Source organism: Triticum dicoccoides, chromosome 2B (assembly GCF_002162155.2).
Source record: "Triticum dicoccoides isolate Atlit2015 ecotype Zavitan chromosome 2B, WEW_v2.0, whole genome shotgun sequence".
Lineage (NCBI taxonomy): Eukaryota > Viridiplantae > Streptophyta > Magnoliopsida > Poales > Poaceae > Triticum > Triticum dicoccoides.
The window spans coordinates 616,051,289-616,068,704 of NC_041383.1; the positions used below are offsets into that span (position 1 = coordinate 616,051,289).

Below are 17,416 nucleotides of genomic sequence, written 5' to 3' on the forward strand. Positions count from 1 at the left end.
TCTCATCAGATTCATTTTCACTAGATTCAGAGGAGGTGTATTTGAGTACCTTTGCACCTTTTGCCATGAAGCAATAGGTGGGAGCGTAGTCATCATTATCTTCATCAGGCTTGTCGGTGGGGTCAGTTTCTTCAGTGTTGAAGATGGACTTGCTAACGAAAGCAGTAGCGAAGGCCAGACTCGCCACACCAGATTCAGATTCTTCAGACGCCTCCTCTTCCTCATTTTCTTCAGATTCAGCTTCAGAGTCCATTTCCTTGCCAATGAATGCCCGAGCCTTCTTGGAGCTGTTCTTTTTGTGAGATGAAGACTTTGAGGATTTTGATGACGAAGATTTTGACGATTTCTTCTTCTTCTTCGCATCATCAGAACTGTAATCCTTGTATTTCTTCTTCTTCAATTCCTTTTCCCACTAAGGACAATCTTGAATATAATGACCAGGTATCAGAAGTAAGCATAACAGAATACAAGCATGGTCATCATGATGAAATGAAGACTAGCACAGAGTACAGAAAGCGTAATCACAGGATAACACAAGATGAAGACAAACAGACTGATGAAATTGAACTGAGGAAATTGAGAAAGTCTTCAGTCAAAGTCTTCAAACACAGATATGAACAAACACTCAACACAGTAATGAGGAAATGAAAGGGTTGAGGAAATAGAACCAGTTAGGTTGGTGAAGACAATGATTTGGTAGACCAGTTCCAACTGTTGTCTCAGTTGTACGTCTGGTTGGAGCGGCTGAGTATTTAAACTCGAGGACACGCAGTCCCAGACACCCAGTCTCTGAGCATGCAGCTCAGGACACCCAGTCCTCACCGTATTCTCCTTGAACTAAGATCACGCAGATCTCGTCCAATCACTTGTGGTAAGTCTTCAGGCGACTTCCAAACCTTCACAGACTTGGTCACTCGGCAATCCACAATTCCTCTTGGATGCTCTAGACCTTGACGCCTAACCGTCTGGAAGAAGCACAGTCTTCAAAGGTAACAAGCGTCGGATCCACACAGGATCAATTTCTTCAGTGATGCTCAATCACTTTGGGTTTGTAGGGGTTTGGTTTTGGGTTTCCTCACTTGATGATTTTCGCTCAAAGTCGTCGGAGGATGGGTTGCTCTCAAATGACAAGTGTCAAGTTCTCTCGGAGCAGCCAACCAGCTAGTGGTTGTAGGGGGCGGCTATTTATAGCCTAGGGAGCAGCCCGACATGATAAGACATAAATGCCCCTCAATGATATGACCGTTAGGTGGATAAGATATTTTGGGACAGCTGGCATGCAGCACAGCAACGGTCGGAAATTTGACTCTCAAATTCCTCAGGGCTATCATGTTCCTCACTGTGTAGGTAATTCGCACTGACGAATTCCTAACTCCTCAGTCAGAACAAATTCATCAGTGACCAGAAGAACTTCGTCTCTGTTACTGAAGAAAGTGACTGAACTGTATGAGATTTCCAAAGGCTTCACTCGAAGGGATTGGTAGGTGTAGGATTTTGAGTTGAGCATCACATGGAAATTTTTCCTTAGTATTTCCTCGACCCCCTTTAACAGTACGGTGTTTCCTATGACTCAAGAAAGAGAAAATGAAACTACGAAAACAAAAGTCTTCACGCTTCATGTTCCACAAATGAATACCAAGTCTTCAAGGTCACACCAATTTCTTCACTTTCAAAGTCTTCAGAAAGTCTTCAGAATATCAAAGTCTTCAGTTGAAGAACTTCATTTTTAGGGGTCGACTTTCTCTGTAAGTATCAAACTCCTCATAGACTTATAGACCTGTGTATACTCACAAACGCATTAGTCCCTTAACCTATAAGTCTTCAATACACCAAAATCACTAAGGGGCACTAGATGCACTTACATATGCCCCAAGACAATGCCTTCATTAACCATAAAGTGACACTTTTCCCAATTCAGGACGAGACTAGTGTCTTTGCATCTCTGCAAAACTCGATCAAGGTTGCTCAAACAATTATCAAAGGAGGATCCATAAACAAAGAAGTCATCCATGAATACCTCGCATATCTTTTCAAAAAAATCAAAGAATATAGCCATCATGCATCTTTGAAAGGTAGCAGGTGCATTACATAAACCAAAAGGCATACGTCTATAAGCAAAAGTACCAAAAGGGCAAGTAAAAGTAGTTTTTGCTTGATCTCCCGCTGACACAGGTATTTGAGAGAAACCAGAATAACCATCTAGAAAGCAGAAATGTGTGTGTTTGGACTGTCTTTCTAGCATTTGATCAATAAAAGGTAAAGGGTAATGATCTTTCTTAGTAGCTTTATTTAGTTTACGAAAATCAATTACCATCATATAACCTGTAATAATTCTTTGCGGGATCAATTCATCTTTATCATTAGGAACAACAGTAATACCTCCCTTTTTAGGGACACAATGGACAGGGCTTACCCAATCACTATCAGCAACGGGATAAATTATACCTGCCTCAAGGAGCTTTAGTATCTCCTTTCTTACCACTTCTTTCATTTTAGGATTTAGTCGTCGTTGAGGATCTCTAACTGGTTTGGCATCGTCCTCCAATTTAATTTTGTGTTGGCATAACGTGGGACTAACGCCCTTAAGATCATCCAGAGTATATCCAATATCATCTCGATGCTTCTTCAAAGTTTTCAATAATCTTTCTTCTTCTTGCTCTGAAAGGTTAGCACTAATAATAACATGATATATTTTCTTTTCATCGAGATAAGCATACTTAAGATTATCAGGTAAAGGTTTGAGTTCAAACACGGGATCACCCTTGGGTGGAGGGGGATCCCAAGAATTTCAATGGGAAGGTTGTGTTTCAAAATAGGTTCCTGTTTAAGGAATAATTCATCTATTTCCCTTCTTTCTTTCATAAACATATCATTTCCATGGTCTAGCAAATATTGTTCTGACGGATCAGTAGGAGGCACGGCAATAGAAGCAAGACCAATTATATCATCTTACTAGATAATTCTTTATCACGGGGTTGTCTACGAAACTTAGCAAAATTAAACTCATGAGTCATATAATCTAAGCCAATCGTAACAACATCCTTTTTGCAATCAATCTTAGCTTTAACAGTGTTCAAGAAGGGTCTACCAAATATAATGGGACAGAAGGCATCTTGTGGAGAACCAAGAACAAGAAAGTCAGCAGGGTATTTGACCTTCCCACACAAGACTTCAACATCTCTAACAATCCCAAAAGGCTAAAGAGTATCTCTATTAGCAAGCTTAATCGTGACATCAATATCTTCTAATTCAACAGGTGCAATGTTATGCATAATTTCTTTATATAAGTCATATGGTATTGCACTAGCACTAGCACCCATATCACATAAGCCATGATAACAATGATCTCCTATTTTAACAGAAATAACAGGCATGCCTACAACGGGCCTATGTATCTTAGCGTCTGGTTTTGCAATATTAGCAGCTTCGTCACAGAAATAAATAACATGCCCATCTAAATTATCATCCAAGAGATCTTTTACAATAGCAATACTAGGTTCAACATTGATTTGCTCAGGAGGTGTATAAGTCCTAGTATTACTCTTATGAACAACAGTCGAAGTTTTAGCATGATCCTTTATCCTAACAGGAAAAGGTGGTTTCTCAACATAAGTAGTGGGAACAATAGGATCACTATAAGTGATAGTCTTTTCTTCAACTGTAATAGGTGCAACTACTTTCACTTCAACAGGAGGATTATATTTAAACCACTTATTTTAGGGAGATCAACGTGAGTAGCAAAAGATTCATAGAAAGAAGCTACTATCTCAGAGTAAAGTCCATACTTAGCGCTAAATCCACGAAAAACATCGGTATCCATAAAAGATTTAACACAATCGAACTTAGGTGTCATACCTGACTCCTTGCCATCATCGGAACACCAATCTTCAGAGTTGCGTTTAATTCTTTCCAATAATTCCCATTTGAAATCAATAGTCCTCAGCACATAAGAACCAGCATAGGAAGTATCGAGCAGGTTGCGATTATCAAGAGAAAGCCGAGCATAAATTTTTTGAATAATCATTTCCCGAGAGAGCTCATGGTTGGGGCATGAATATAACATTGACTTAAGCCTCCCCCAAGCTTGAGCGATGCTTTCTCCTTCGCGAGGCCAGAAATTATATATGTAATTATGATCACGATGAACAAGATGCATATGATAGAACTTCTGGTGAAATTCCAACTTCAATCGCTTATAATTCCAAGATCCCGTATCATCACATAGCCTAAACCATGTCAATGCATCTCCCTTCAAAGATAAAGGGAAGACCTTCCTTTTGACAACACCATCGAGGATACCTGCAAGCTTAAATAATCCACAAACTTCATCCACAAAGATAAGGTGTAAATCGGGATGCAACGTTCCATCTCCTGCAAATGGATTAGCTAGCAGTTTCTCTATCATACCCGAAGGAATCTCAAAGTAAACATTTTCATCAAGTTCAGTAGGTTGAGGAGCAACTCTTTGCTCTACTGGTTGGGGCGAAGATGCCCCAAACAAGCCCCTCAAAGGATTAGTTTCCATAGTAACAAGTAACAAAAATTTCAGCACACTATATAAATGTTTCCTTACCAAGTTCCACTCACCAAAAGTGCTACACTCCCCGGCAACGGCGCCAGAAAAGAGTCTTGATGACCCACAAGTGTAGGGGATCTATCATAGTCCTTTCGATAAGTAAGAGTGTCGAACCCAACAAGGAGCAGAAGGAAATGATAAGCGGTTTTCAGTAAGGTTTTCTGCAAGCACTGAAATTGTAGGTGATAGATAGTTTTGCGATAAGATAAATAGTAACGAGTAACAAGTAAACAAAGTAAATAAAGTGCAGCAAGGTGGCCCAATCCTTTATGTAGCAAAGGATAAGCCTGGACAATCTCTAATAATGATAAAGGAGCTCCCGAGGACACATGGGAATTATCGTCAAGCTAGTTTTCATCACGCTCATATGGTTCGCGTTCGGTACTTTGATAATTTGATATGTGGGTGGACCGGTGCTTGGGTACTGCCCTTACTTGGACAAGCATCCCACTTATGATTAACCCCTATTGCAAGCATCCGCAACTACAACAAAAGTATTAGGGTAAACCTAACCATAGCATGAAACATGTGGATCCAAATCAGTCCCTAATGAAGCAACGCATAAACTAGGGTCTAAGCTTCTGTCACTCTAGCAACCCATCATCTACTTATTACTTCCCTATGCCCTCCTCTAGGCCCAATAATGGCGAAGTGTCATGTAGTCGACGTTCACATGACACCACTAGAGGAGAAGACAACATACATCTCATCAAAATATCAAACGAATAGCAAATTCACATGACTACTAATAGCAAGACTTCACCCATGTCCTCAGGAACAAATGTAACTACTCACAAAGCATATTCATGTTCATAATCAGAGGTGTAATAATATGCATTAAGGATCTGAACATATGATCTTCCACCAAGTAAACCAATAAGTATCAACTACAAGGAGTAATCAACACTACTAGCAACCCACAGGTACCAATTTGTGGTTTTGGATACAAGATTGAATACAAGAGATGAACTAGGGTTTGAGAGGAGATGGTGCTGGTGAAGATGTTGATGGAGATTGACCCCCTCCCGATGAGAGGATCGTTGGTGATGACGTTGGTGATGATTTCCCCCTCCCGGAGGGAAGTGTCCCCGGCAGAACAGCTCTGCCAGAGCCCTAGATTGGTTCCGCCAAGGTTCCGCCTCGTGGCGGCGGAGTTTCGTCCCGTAAGCTTGCCCACGATTTTTTCCAGGGTAAAAGCCTTCATATAGCGGAAGATGGACACCAGAGGGCCACCAGGGGGGCCGGGAGACAGGGGGCGCGCCCAGTAAGGGGGGCGCGCCCCCACTCTCCTGGAAAGGGTGTGGGCCCCCTGATGTATTTCTTTCGCTCAATAATTCTTAATAAATCCAAAAATAGGTTTCGTGGAGTTTCAGGACTTTTGGAGCAGTGCAGAATAGGTTTCCAATGTTTGCTCCTTTTCCAGCCAGAATTCCAGCTGCCGGCATTCCCCTTCTTCATGGTAAACCTTGTAAAATAAGAGAGAATAGCCATAAGTATTGAGATATAATGTGTAATAACAGCCCATAATGCAATAAATATTGATATAAAAGCATGATGCAAAATGGATGTATCAATCTTCATGGAATATGTAGGAACCAATATGGGCATCCAAGTCCCGCTATTGGTTATTGACCGGGGAAGCATCTCGGTCATGTCTACATCATTCTCGAACTCGTAGGGTCCGCACGCTTAACGTCGGCTGACGATATAGTATTATATGAGTTATGTATGTTGGTGACCGAATGTTGTTCAGAGTCCCAGATGTGATCACAGGCATGACGAGGAGCTCTAGAATAGTTCGAAGGTAAAGATTGATATATGGGATAATAGTGTTTGTTCTTCGGAAGGGTTCCAGAACTCACCGGAAGGGGTTTCAGATGTTTCCCGAAATGTTCGAGTACGAGAACACTTTATTTGGGCCAATGGGTAATGCCCATGAGGCTTTAGGAAGGTGCAAAAAGGAGTTTTGCGGAGGCTAGGGGGCAGGCGCTAGGGACCCTGGCGTCTGGGGCCAGACGTCGAGGACCCCGTCGTCTGGTCCTAGAGTCCGAGAAGGACTCTTGCCTTGCGTGCTAAACCGACTTTGAGGATGCCCTTTCTCCAAGAAACGACCCCAGGGCTCAACATATAAATATAGGTGCGGGGATAGCACCCGGAACAGATCAAGATTCACCAAGCTGTGTGCCGGTAACCCCGTCCCCTCTAGTTTATCCTCCCTCATAGTTTCCGTTGTGCTTGGCGAAGCCCTGAGAGATTTTTCTTCACCACCACCATCACCACGCCGTCGTGCTGCCGGAACTCATGTACTACTTCGCCTCTCTTGCTGGATCGAGAAGGCGAGGACGTCATCGAGCTGAACATGTGCAGAATGCGGAGGTGCCGTAAGTTTTGTACTTGATCGGGATAGATCATCAAGGTGTACGAATACATCAATCGCGTTGATAAATGCTTCCGCTTAGCGATCTACAATGGTATGAAGATGATATCCCCCCTTGTATCTATACATCTCCATGGATAGATCTTCTGTGTGCATGGATCTTTTTTTGTTGTCCATGCAACTTTCCCCAATAGTTTTTGCATCATTGGTCACGGGTTCATCGGGAGTCTTTTCAAAAATAATGGGGAACACATCATTAACCAAGATTTTAGCGTTATCGAAGCAATCTTCCTCAAACCCTTGTTGGTTTCCCTTTACTATCCAATAATATTGTTGATTAATACCATTTAAGATTTGTTGGATCATATGTATAGGAGGAACTTTCTTTCCAGTGTTTCCATCAAAGGTGTGATTATCACGAAACAAATGCCTCAATAGATAATCCTCTCTATACAAAATCTCATCTATGACCGGGTGCTCACGACTCATATTTTAAAAATCAAAGATCTCTCTAGCCTCGTATACTATATAATCAAATTCATTCATAAGGATGAGAGTAGGTATCTTCTTAGCCATAGGGTTGTTGATAATAGGTAACTCGTAGAACAACCTTTGGAAAGTGGGGTGAGTACGCATAAATTTTCTTCCAAGTTTAAGAACAAGCGTTGAAATAGCTTTGGCAAAACTCTTAGTTCTTTTTAGGATAGGAATATCGTTAAAAGCTAACGACCCCGTGCAATTAAAGAATTCTTGGATAACACTTTTACCTATAATGTTCCCATGTCCCACAACAAAAAATTTAAAATCCAAATTTTGGGGAATTTCAACTCTAGGGATGTTACCATCCTTTTTCTCAATAACAAACTTGGACATGGTAGCAACTTCAAGCAAGCAAACAAATAAACAAGCAAAAAGGCAACTGCAAATATTTTTGTGAAAACGTTTTAGAAGTGGGGGAGATGAAAATGAGAGGCAACTGGAAAATAAAAGTAAATGCAAGGAGATGGAAGTTTATGCGATGGTACTTGATAGGTGTTGGTGATGTTTCCCTGGCAACGGCGCCAAAAATTCTTCCTGCTACTTGTGAGCTGCGTTGGGATTTCCCCGAAGAGGGAGGATGATGCAATACAATAGAGATAAGTATTTCCCTCAGTTAAGAACCAATCTTATGAATCCACTAGGAGAACCACGTGACACCTCGTGAACAACACCTACACACAAAATAACAAATACTTGCATCCAACGCAAACAAGGGGTTGTCAATCCCTTGGCGGTTATTTACAAGAATCAAATCTTGTAGTGACGGATAGATAAACAAAAACACAAAATAAAATAAAAATAAATAATTGCAGCAAGGTATTTTTGGATTTTAATATATGATAAATATAGACCCGGGGCCATAGTTTTCACTAGAGGCTCCTCTCTCAAACAAAAAGCATATGGTGGGTAAACAAATTACTGTTGGGCAATTCATAAAAAACGAATAATTATGACGATATCCAACGCAATGATCATGTATATAGGCATCATGTCCGAGATAAGTAGACCGACTCCTGCCTGCATCTACTACTATTACTCCACACATCGACCGCTATCCAACATGCATCTAAAGCATTAAGTTCATAAAGAACGGGTAATGCCTTAAACAAGATGACATGATGTAGACAAAGTAAATTCAATCAATATGAATAAACCCCGCCGTTTTATCCTTATTGACAATGATACAAATACGTGTCATGTCCCCTTCTGTCACTAGGATTGAGCACCATAAGATCGAACCCATCACGAATCACCTCTCCCATTGCAAGATAAATCAATCTAGTTGGCCAAACCAAATGGATAGATCGGAGAGAAATACAAAACTATAATAATCATGCATAAAAGAGTTCAGAGAAGACTCAAATAATATTCATAGATAACCTGATCATAAAGCCACAATTCATCAGATCCCAACAAACACACCACAAAAAGGATTACATTGAATAGATCTCCAAGAACATCGAGAAGAACATTGTAATGAAGATCAAAGAGAGAGAAGAATCCACCTGGCTACTAGCTATGGACCCGTAGTTTTGTGGTAAACTACTCACACATCATCGGAAGGGCAACAAGGTTGATGTAGAGGCCCTCCGTGATTGATTCCCCATTCGGCAGAGTGCCGAAAAAGGCTTCCAGCTGGGATCTCGCGAGAACAGAAGTTTGCGGCAGCGGAAAAAGTATTTTGGGTGGCTCTTTGTTGGTTTCCCGATTTTAGAGAATTTATAGTTGGAATTAGGTCAAACGGAGGAACAAGGGGACCACGAGGCACATGTGCGTGCCCATGTGGCTCGTGGCCCACTCATTCATCTTCTGGCCTCCTCCCGTAGGTTCTAGTGTCTTTTATGTTCAGAAAAAAAAGTTTCATGGCATTTGGTCTTTGTTTGGTACTGATTCTGGAAAACCAAAAATAGGCAAAAACAACAACTGACACTTGGCACTAAGTTAATAGGTTAGTCCCAATAAATAATATATAATTGCATATAAAACATCGAAGATTAATACTATAATAGCATGGGACAATAAAAAATATAGACATGCTGGAGACGTATCGAGGACCAAACTACAAAGGGAAGTCGTCACGAGCACACCGACAAACCCTACAAACAATAACCTTGCATGCCAGAAAGACCTCACCTTCCCCGGCGAGACCCTCCACTGGGTCCAAAATGAGCCCCCCAGACGCCGTTGCTCACCTTGAGCATTGATGCTGACGAAGGGGGATCGATCCAGACTGTTGCACTGGCACCACCACAGATATCCCCATGCACCATCCCCTGGGCTCCACGCCACTGACAAGAGGGTCAACATGAAGAGCAAGACATGTGCCCCTCGCAGCTTCTAGCCGGAGTAGAGACCACCCCCACAGCTGACCACACCTTCCGCTCACCATCTCCTTGCTGACTTGCAACCTCCGCCACCAATGCCACTGCACTAGACCCGATGATCGAACACCCCACGCCCCACCAGCCCGTGCCTGGCGCCCTCGTCAGCGACCCACACCGTCGCGCACCACCTGACCGCTGCCACACACACGCACGTGCACGAGAACCACATCTTGCCACCTCGCGCCAGCCAGAGAGTTGCCCTCGCCGCTGTCGTTCCCGGATCTAGGCAAGCTTTGCCGGCCGGAGCCTCTAGGGACGGCGCGATGAAGGAGGAGCTGGGTGGAAGGGTGGCGCTCTAAGTTTTTCGCCCCCCAGTCACCAGGGAAGGCGACACGGGGAGAGTGGGGATTCAAGCAACTCTTGATTTACCTTGTAAAAACACATTGCCACCGTGAACACCATAAAGTTAATTTACAATAACTAGGTGAAAATAAATCACAAGTTGATTTTTGTGAAATTGCAATACTCTAAGTGATATACTCGACTATGCATTGCCACTGTAAAGTTGATTTACCTTGTAAAATCACTAGAGTTCAAGTCCTGTTGCTCGCATTATTTCTGGATTTATTTCAGAATTTCCGGCGATGCGCTTTCAGTGAAGGAGACGTTCCCGTCGACGACGAGACGCCTACGATAACTTCGTAAATCTCAAGATGATATGTCGGCTCAGTCTTTACCGAGATGCTAATAGGAGTAGGATGTGCGTGTGTGCGTTCATAGGGGTGAATGTATGCGTGTATGCATGAGCGCTTACATTTGTACTGTGTTCACAAAAATAATCACATTGTCACTGTGAAAATAAATTACAAATTGGTTTTTTGAAATTTACTCGACGCGATATACATTATCCAGTTTTTTTCGTCGGCAGCGAACTGCCTGCAATGTGACATCATCAACCACAGCTGGTCCAACCCGCATTCCCCATCATAGAACCGGGGGAGGAAAAGGGAGAAAAGCGAGAAAGGACTCTTCCAGTCTCCAACCCATCCCAATTCCCTTCCCCCGTGGAAATAGACTTCTTCCCCTCTCTCGATCTCGCAGGCCTCCCTCGATGTCCAGCAGCCGCGGCGACGCGCTCCTTGACTCGGCGCCGCTGCTCGGCGGCGGCGCCGGCAGCGGCGGCCAGCGCCGGGGCAACGCGCTCCGCCGGCCGTCGCTGCGCGGCACCGCGCGCCTGCTGCGCCGCAGCGGGCGGCGGGCGATGCGGGAGCCGTCGATGCTCGTGCGGGAGGCGGCGGCCGAGCACCTCGAGGAGCGGCAGGCGGACTGGGCCTACTCCCGCCCCGTCGTGGCGCTCGATCTCCTCTGGAACATCTCGTTCATCACCGTCGCCGCCGTCGTGCTCGTGCTCAGCCGCAACGAGAAATCCCCCATGCCGCTCCGGACCTGGGTCGCCGGCTACGCCCTGCAGTGCATCGTCCACATGGTCTGCGTCGCCGTCGAGTACCGGATGCGCCGAAGCCAGCGCGGCGGGGCCCCAGCACCCGCCGACGAGGAGAGGGGCAGCGACGGCTCGTCCTCGTCTAGCGACGGGGATGCCAGCGAGCACCATCTTCGTGGTCGCGACACAGATTACGTCAGGTAATTGGAGGGATTTGACAAGTACAAGTAGTGGACATTTCTAAGCTGTTTAGGCACAACCCTGGTTGTTTCAAGCTACCTAGAAAGTTCAGCAAAACCGGTTTATGACAGTTTAATTCCTAAATGAATTTTTGTCAAGTAGCCCGTAGCCACGGTAGTGATAACTTTGGTTGGTATAGTGCCTATGCTCCATTCTACAAGGAAAGACAGACCATTGCATAAGTTTTTCTTCCTTGTTTTGTAACACGTTTTGTGCATCTCCCTGTTTCTTCAGTTCGAAGAAACATGCTAGTTATTATTAGTGTTGCATCGGTTGGTGAATTCATGCTGTGCCTGCATAATTGTTCATTACGTGATTCCATGTAAGAGTGTTCATGTGTCAGCAGTCCATTATGTCTTGTTCAGTTGTACAGTACCTGATTATATCATTGTGGTTTACTCTGGCAGTTTGGCAAAGCATCTGGAGTCTGCGAATACAATGTTCTCCTTCATATGGTGGATAATTGGATTTTACTGGATATCTGCTGGGGGTGAAGAGGTTATCCGTGATGCACCTCAACTATACTGGTACATATATGTTTGAAGTGATATCCCACTTTTCAACTGTCCTTATTTCTTCTGTTCGGTATCATAAACAAGTTTTTCTATGTCTTGCTTTGCAGGCTTTGCATAGTCTTCCTGGCGTTTGATGTGTTCTTTGTTGTTTTCTGTGTCGCTCTGGCTTGCATTATTGGTATTGCCGTTTGTTGCTGCCTCCCTTGCATTATAGCAATTCTGTATGCTGTCTCTGATCAGGTATGGCTTTCAAGTATGTGAAATACGGCGATACAATATATAGATGCTTGCTAGGATTCAGTTCTGTGTCATACTGTTGATTCTCCTACAGATTTAACTGTGAGCAGTTAACACTCATATGCCAATCTTGCTATTAGTTAACCTTTCTTTGCCATACTATCAAAATCAGGAAGGAGCATCTGAAGATGACATTCGCCAAATTCCGAAATACAAATTCCGTAGGATGGATGAACCTGAAAAGGATTCCGCTGATGCCACTGAGTCTTCTGGTGGAATAATGATAGAGTGTGGCACGAACCAACCAATAGAGAAAGCACTTGCAGCTGAAGATGCAGTAAGTTCTCATGTTCTCGTCTTTTGGTTATGCATGTCTTTGCCCTAACAATGCATGAGGTACTGCAACTCTGAACCTCTTTGATTATACTTTGGACCATCTCACTTAGTATTGTTGGTTCATCATTTATCATGACTGAATCATGCCCAATCAATAGGATGGAATAAAACCATGATTCTGTTTCAGTCAGCTCATACTAAATGAAATACCTGGCTTTGGTGCACTTAGCTATTGGTTTGGGAAAGTATGTTAGAGCATTTCTAACTGATCTCCTAAAATCTAGAAGAGTAAACTTAAAAGTATCCTTTAGAAGAGTACTTTTGCTCCTATAAAAAATGGTCGTTTCTAACCAATTCCCTAAACTTATCGGAGTACATTTTTTTTGTGGTCTGTATAGATGTGCCCTAGTTATTGCACATGTAAGTGACTCAATCAAACTAGAAAGAAAAAGAAAAAAGACAAAAGAATACGTTTGCACGAATCTGAACGTAAAATCAATGACATAGGACTTAGATTTGCAATACTTAGAGCACATCTAGATGTGCTTTAGCAAAACTGTTTTTGTTTTTGCCAAATCTTTCCAGATCTATTTTACATACCCCCTCTGTTCACTTTTATAAGACCTTGAAGACATTTTAGACAATGTGCAAAACAGCCCATTTTGAGTTGTCTGAAACGACTTACAAAAGTGAACGGAGGCAGTAGTACATTTCAACTACATATTTGCAGGCATATTAAATCCAAACATAATAATTAAGGTTCACACAATTCACGAATATTACAAATTCATAGTTTAGAAACCAAATTATTCAAATTCAAACACACGGAAGGGTTCAAATGAAGTAAAGAGCATGATAAAAGCACAACTACGAAGTGCTATGGAGATGCCATTGATGCTCAGCAAGATCATCTTGGAGCTGGGTATGAACTTCTCGGTTCTCTATTCTGTGTTGCGCGGCAAGGAATCCTTGTATCCTATTTGCATCATGCTCTTGCTCAACAGGCGGCGGAGGTGTCACAGGCCCCCGGCGATGTTGAGCCGATACGAGCGATCGATGTGGCGTTGAGATGGTCAGCAGTGCACGGTGAGGCTATGAGGAAGAAGATCCGAGCCGCTTTCCAGTGACGAGATTGATGCGACGGCGGCTTTTGAGCTTGGTTCCAGTGGCGGCAACAGCCGGCGACCGGCTCGGACTGGGGCAGGGTGGTGGCGAGGGCGAAGGGAGGCAGTGGGGTGTCGGCGGAGGCGGTGAGTAGTCGCCGCAGCAATGCCGGCGACGATGCAGCGTGGGGTGGGGATGGCGCAGGAGTGGGTGAGGGGGCCGAAACTTCTACTCAGCCGGGTGGAGGCCGAGGAGGATAAATTTTCCTGCACTAAAGGTTGTACGGGTTTGGCTAGGTGCCGGATAGAGGAGGAAAACGGAATTTATCCTCCTCTAACCGGTTATAGGGGATCGGTTAGAAATGCTCTTAGCCATGCATGACTTCAGTTTTCATCAGTAAGAACTACGAGCATCAAACCATTTGCTTGTTGTATGGCTCATGATAGGGAACTCTGCATTCATGCTTCTGTAAAACCTTTGCACGCCAGGATACAGCATCATTCCGCACTACTTTTCTGTTGTTGTGCTACCTGTATTTTTTTTCCAACTTTCGACAGGATATAACCATGCTGTATCGTTTGCATAAATGACGCTTTATGAGATATTACAAGAATTCATCCATTCATTGTTCACCTTGTCAACGCAGGAGTGCTGCATTTGCATTTCAGCCTACGACGATGGTGCAGAACTACGGGAACTCCCTTGTGGCCACCATTTCCACTGTGCCTGCATTGACAAGTGGCTGCACATCAATGCAACATGCCCCCTGTGCAAGTTCAGTATCCGGAAGGGCGGCAGCAGCAGCGGAAGCGAGGAAGTATAAATGTATCCCACTTGAGAATGCCATCGGTTCCGACTTCACGCCTGAGTCCTCGCTAATGTGGTGTAAATTTTTGTATCCCAAATGTGCTGATAGTGTCAACCATGTCATGTCTTAAAGGTGACTAAAGTGATGTCCATATTACAGAATTAGTTCTGAGGTGTATCTCTGCAGTTCGGACTATATGCTTAGTTACCCAGTGGGCTGTATAATTATGTTTGAGCGATTCATACTATATCCCCATACCTGTTTGTGTCAAATCGGGCTTGCAAAATTCTTACTTGATTTGTTACAGCAAGTGAACAACTGATGAAAAAAGCTAGGGATAGTTCCAGGCTGTAAAATGCTTTGCTCAATGATGTGTCATGTGTGGTAACTTATTGCGGTTGTCCTCCAGCGTTGCTGTTCTTGACCGCTGCTCTTATAATTTGAGGTAATATCACCGGGAGTCATACAACTTGTGCTTGATGTTCAGTTTGGTTACAAAACTTCTAAAATACGGAATTATGGTCACATAACTTGTCATCTCGTGCAAATACAGTCACTTCGGTCTGTATCCCATGCTTATGTGGCATTCCAGTGCAGCTATGGCCCACTGTCAGTCACTGAAACAAATTGGTGCAAGAAATGAGAAATAAAAAGGGTGGGTAGGTTCAAACTCGCGACTTCATTTACTTGAACGCACTAGCGAACCACTCCACCAAACCTAGTTTCATGCATACCTGGAGATAAATTTACTTTTACACTGGACACACACTATTTTGCTCGAATCTATTTTCCCAGGGTTGGCCAGAAAAATAGGTTTCCAAAAAAAAAATCGCCAGAAATTTTTAAATGAAATTCGATTATAAAGCACACGTTAAAATGTATAATGTTTAACCCAAAACGCACACAAACTTGTTCACGACCAAGATTTTTTTATTCCAGTTTTCTTTAGAAGGAGCTGCAAAATCCTGTTTTCGAAATATCTCGGCAATTATGGTTTTTTTTGCCTGAAATGTTGAAATAAATTTTTAATTTAATTTTTTAATGTCTAAATATATTTAGTTTAACTAATTACTTTATAAGTGCTTCCTGTACAGTGGTCAGCCCGACTCCTACACTATAGAAAAGTCGCGAGTCGAATTCATTGTTGCGGCAACTAGAACAATATTTTAAATAACGTAATTTTCTCAAATGAGCGTGAGTAACACAAAAAATATATTTTACCAAAAGTGGGTCTCATATTGTATGCCCATATGAGGATTTAAGTTACGTTCATGTATTGTTAGACTAGTTTCTCTCCTTTAAATTCAAAATTTTGGGCGCTCAATTTTTCTCTGAATGGAAATTTAGTTAGCAATTTTTTTTGGATATTGGTAGTCGTCATTGCAAAAACATAAACCTCGTATTTCTCTTTTTGAGCTCAAAAAGGTACTTAGTGTACTGGGTAGCTCATGTGCGCCGGTGTGTTATTAGGTGGTCGTGGGTTCGAACCCATCGTCTGCAGCCTTTTTTATTTTATTTGAGGGCCATTTTTCATAATTAAATAAATTCGATGGCTTTTGTGCAAAAGAAAAAATTGTGCGCGTCGCCCCAAAGTGATATCTGTCACTGATAGCGGGTCTGTACCTACATGGCATACCATGCCGACGGTGTATGTGCGCGCAAACAGCCGGAGTGACCGTATTTGCTCCTAAACATAAGTTAGATCATAAAAAAAACGTATTTTTAAAGTTTTAGCACCAAACTGCACATCCGATACAAGTTCTATGACTGACTGTGATATTACCTCTTATAATTTTGCAAAGCATTTCACTGAGCTGGTTGCCATGGAAGGGAGAGCTGTTACTACTAGTGCTATTTCATCACATCGGGAAAAAGCAATGGTTCGATTGGTTGAGTGTTCATGTTCAGTAAAAAGGTGAAATATTCGAAATGTGGCCGTTCTGGAATCTCGCATCGAGGGAGGACCCACGGTTGTCTGCTTGTCTGTGATCCAACAGCATTGAATATACCCCAAACCGCCAGGTGATTCAGACTTTCAAATCAGCTCCCCGCATCTTCTTCCAAATCACCTACCTTGTGGACAAACACTGCACACCTGGGGCGATTCAGGAGGCCGAAGCCTCACAAGAGCAGGAGAACTATCACACTCCCTCCGTTTTTTTAGTCTACATATAAAACTTGTCCGAAGTTTTGACTAACTTTATAGAAAAAAATATCAACATTCATAATACAAAAAAATATCATTAGATGCATCATGAAATTTATTTTATACTGTACTATTTAGTATATGTTGATATTTTTAATGCAAAATTGGTTAAACTTTGTGTAGTTTGACTTCAAATTTCATATGCGAAGTAAAAAGAAACGGAGGGCTACACAGGTTCCGTAAGATTCTGCAGTTCCATCGATGGCCATATATGGGTTCTGCTCCAGGAGAGAACTCCAAAGATTGAGAGGAGCTGCTGCAAGAAATACTATTCAAAAGTAGAAAGACGGCCGTACCCGATACGCCGGTCGCTCTCACTACTAGTCTTCCGTCTTCAGTGCTCCCTTCACTGCCGAGGGCCGAACAAGGCGGCTGCCATCGTCGTTACCGTTTGACGGTTTCTGGCTCACGCGATTGCGTGCGGCCTCGTTTGTTCCCCACGCCGGACCAAACCCCTCCCCCCGTCCTTCCGTTATTTTTCTCCCACAGCTGCTTTCTCTGTGCACTCCGCACTCGCACTCGCACCGCGCAGCTTTCCGCCTCGCCCCGCTCCCTCCTCCTCCCCCTCCGCGCCCCCCGAAACCCTCGAGAGGCTCTGCGCGGCGGCGGCGGCAGCGCAGCCATGGACTCGGCGGCGTCGCTCCTCGAGGCGTACCGCCGCGACCGGCGCCGCCTCCTGGGCTTCCTCCTCTCCTCCGCCGGCGGCCGCGCC

At 43.5% G+C, this 17,416-nt stretch overlaps 1 protein-coding gene across 1 annotated transcript; it reads left to right on the forward strand.

The window, feature by feature from the left end:
- The first annotated feature begins 10,913 nt into the window (after nucleotides 1-10,913).
- Nucleotides 10,914-14,854, forward strand: LOC119365176 (E3 ubiquitin-protein ligase At1g12760-like). Its single transcript, XM_037630779.1, has 5 exons — nucleotides 10,914-11,458; nucleotides 11,906-12,025; nucleotides 12,121-12,253; nucleotides 12,423-12,587; nucleotides 14,337-14,854. The coding sequence occupies exons 1-5, from the start codon at nucleotides 10,929-10,931 to the stop codon at nucleotides 14,511-14,513; spliced, it is 1,125 nt and encodes a 374-aa protein (XP_037486676.1). The 5' UTR covers nucleotides 10,914-10,928; the 3' UTR covers nucleotides 14,514-14,854.
- The last annotated feature ends 2,562 nt before the right edge of the window (nucleotides 14,855-17,416 follow it).

Bases quoted from the DNA above. Each gene is read 5' to 3' on its own strand.
- LOC119365176 (XM_037630779.1), top strand. From the start codon at position 10,929: ATGTCCAGCAGCCGCGGCGACGCGCTCCTTGACTCGGCGCCGCTGCTC. The intron at 11,459-11,905 runs GTAATTGGAGGG...TTACTCTGGCAG, and splicing joins CGCGACACAGATTACGTCAG to TTTGGCAAAGCATCTGGAGT. The intron at 12,254-12,422 runs GTATGGCTTTCA...TATCAAAATCAG, and splicing joins TGTATGCTGTCTCTGATCAG to GAAGGAGCATCTGAAGATGA.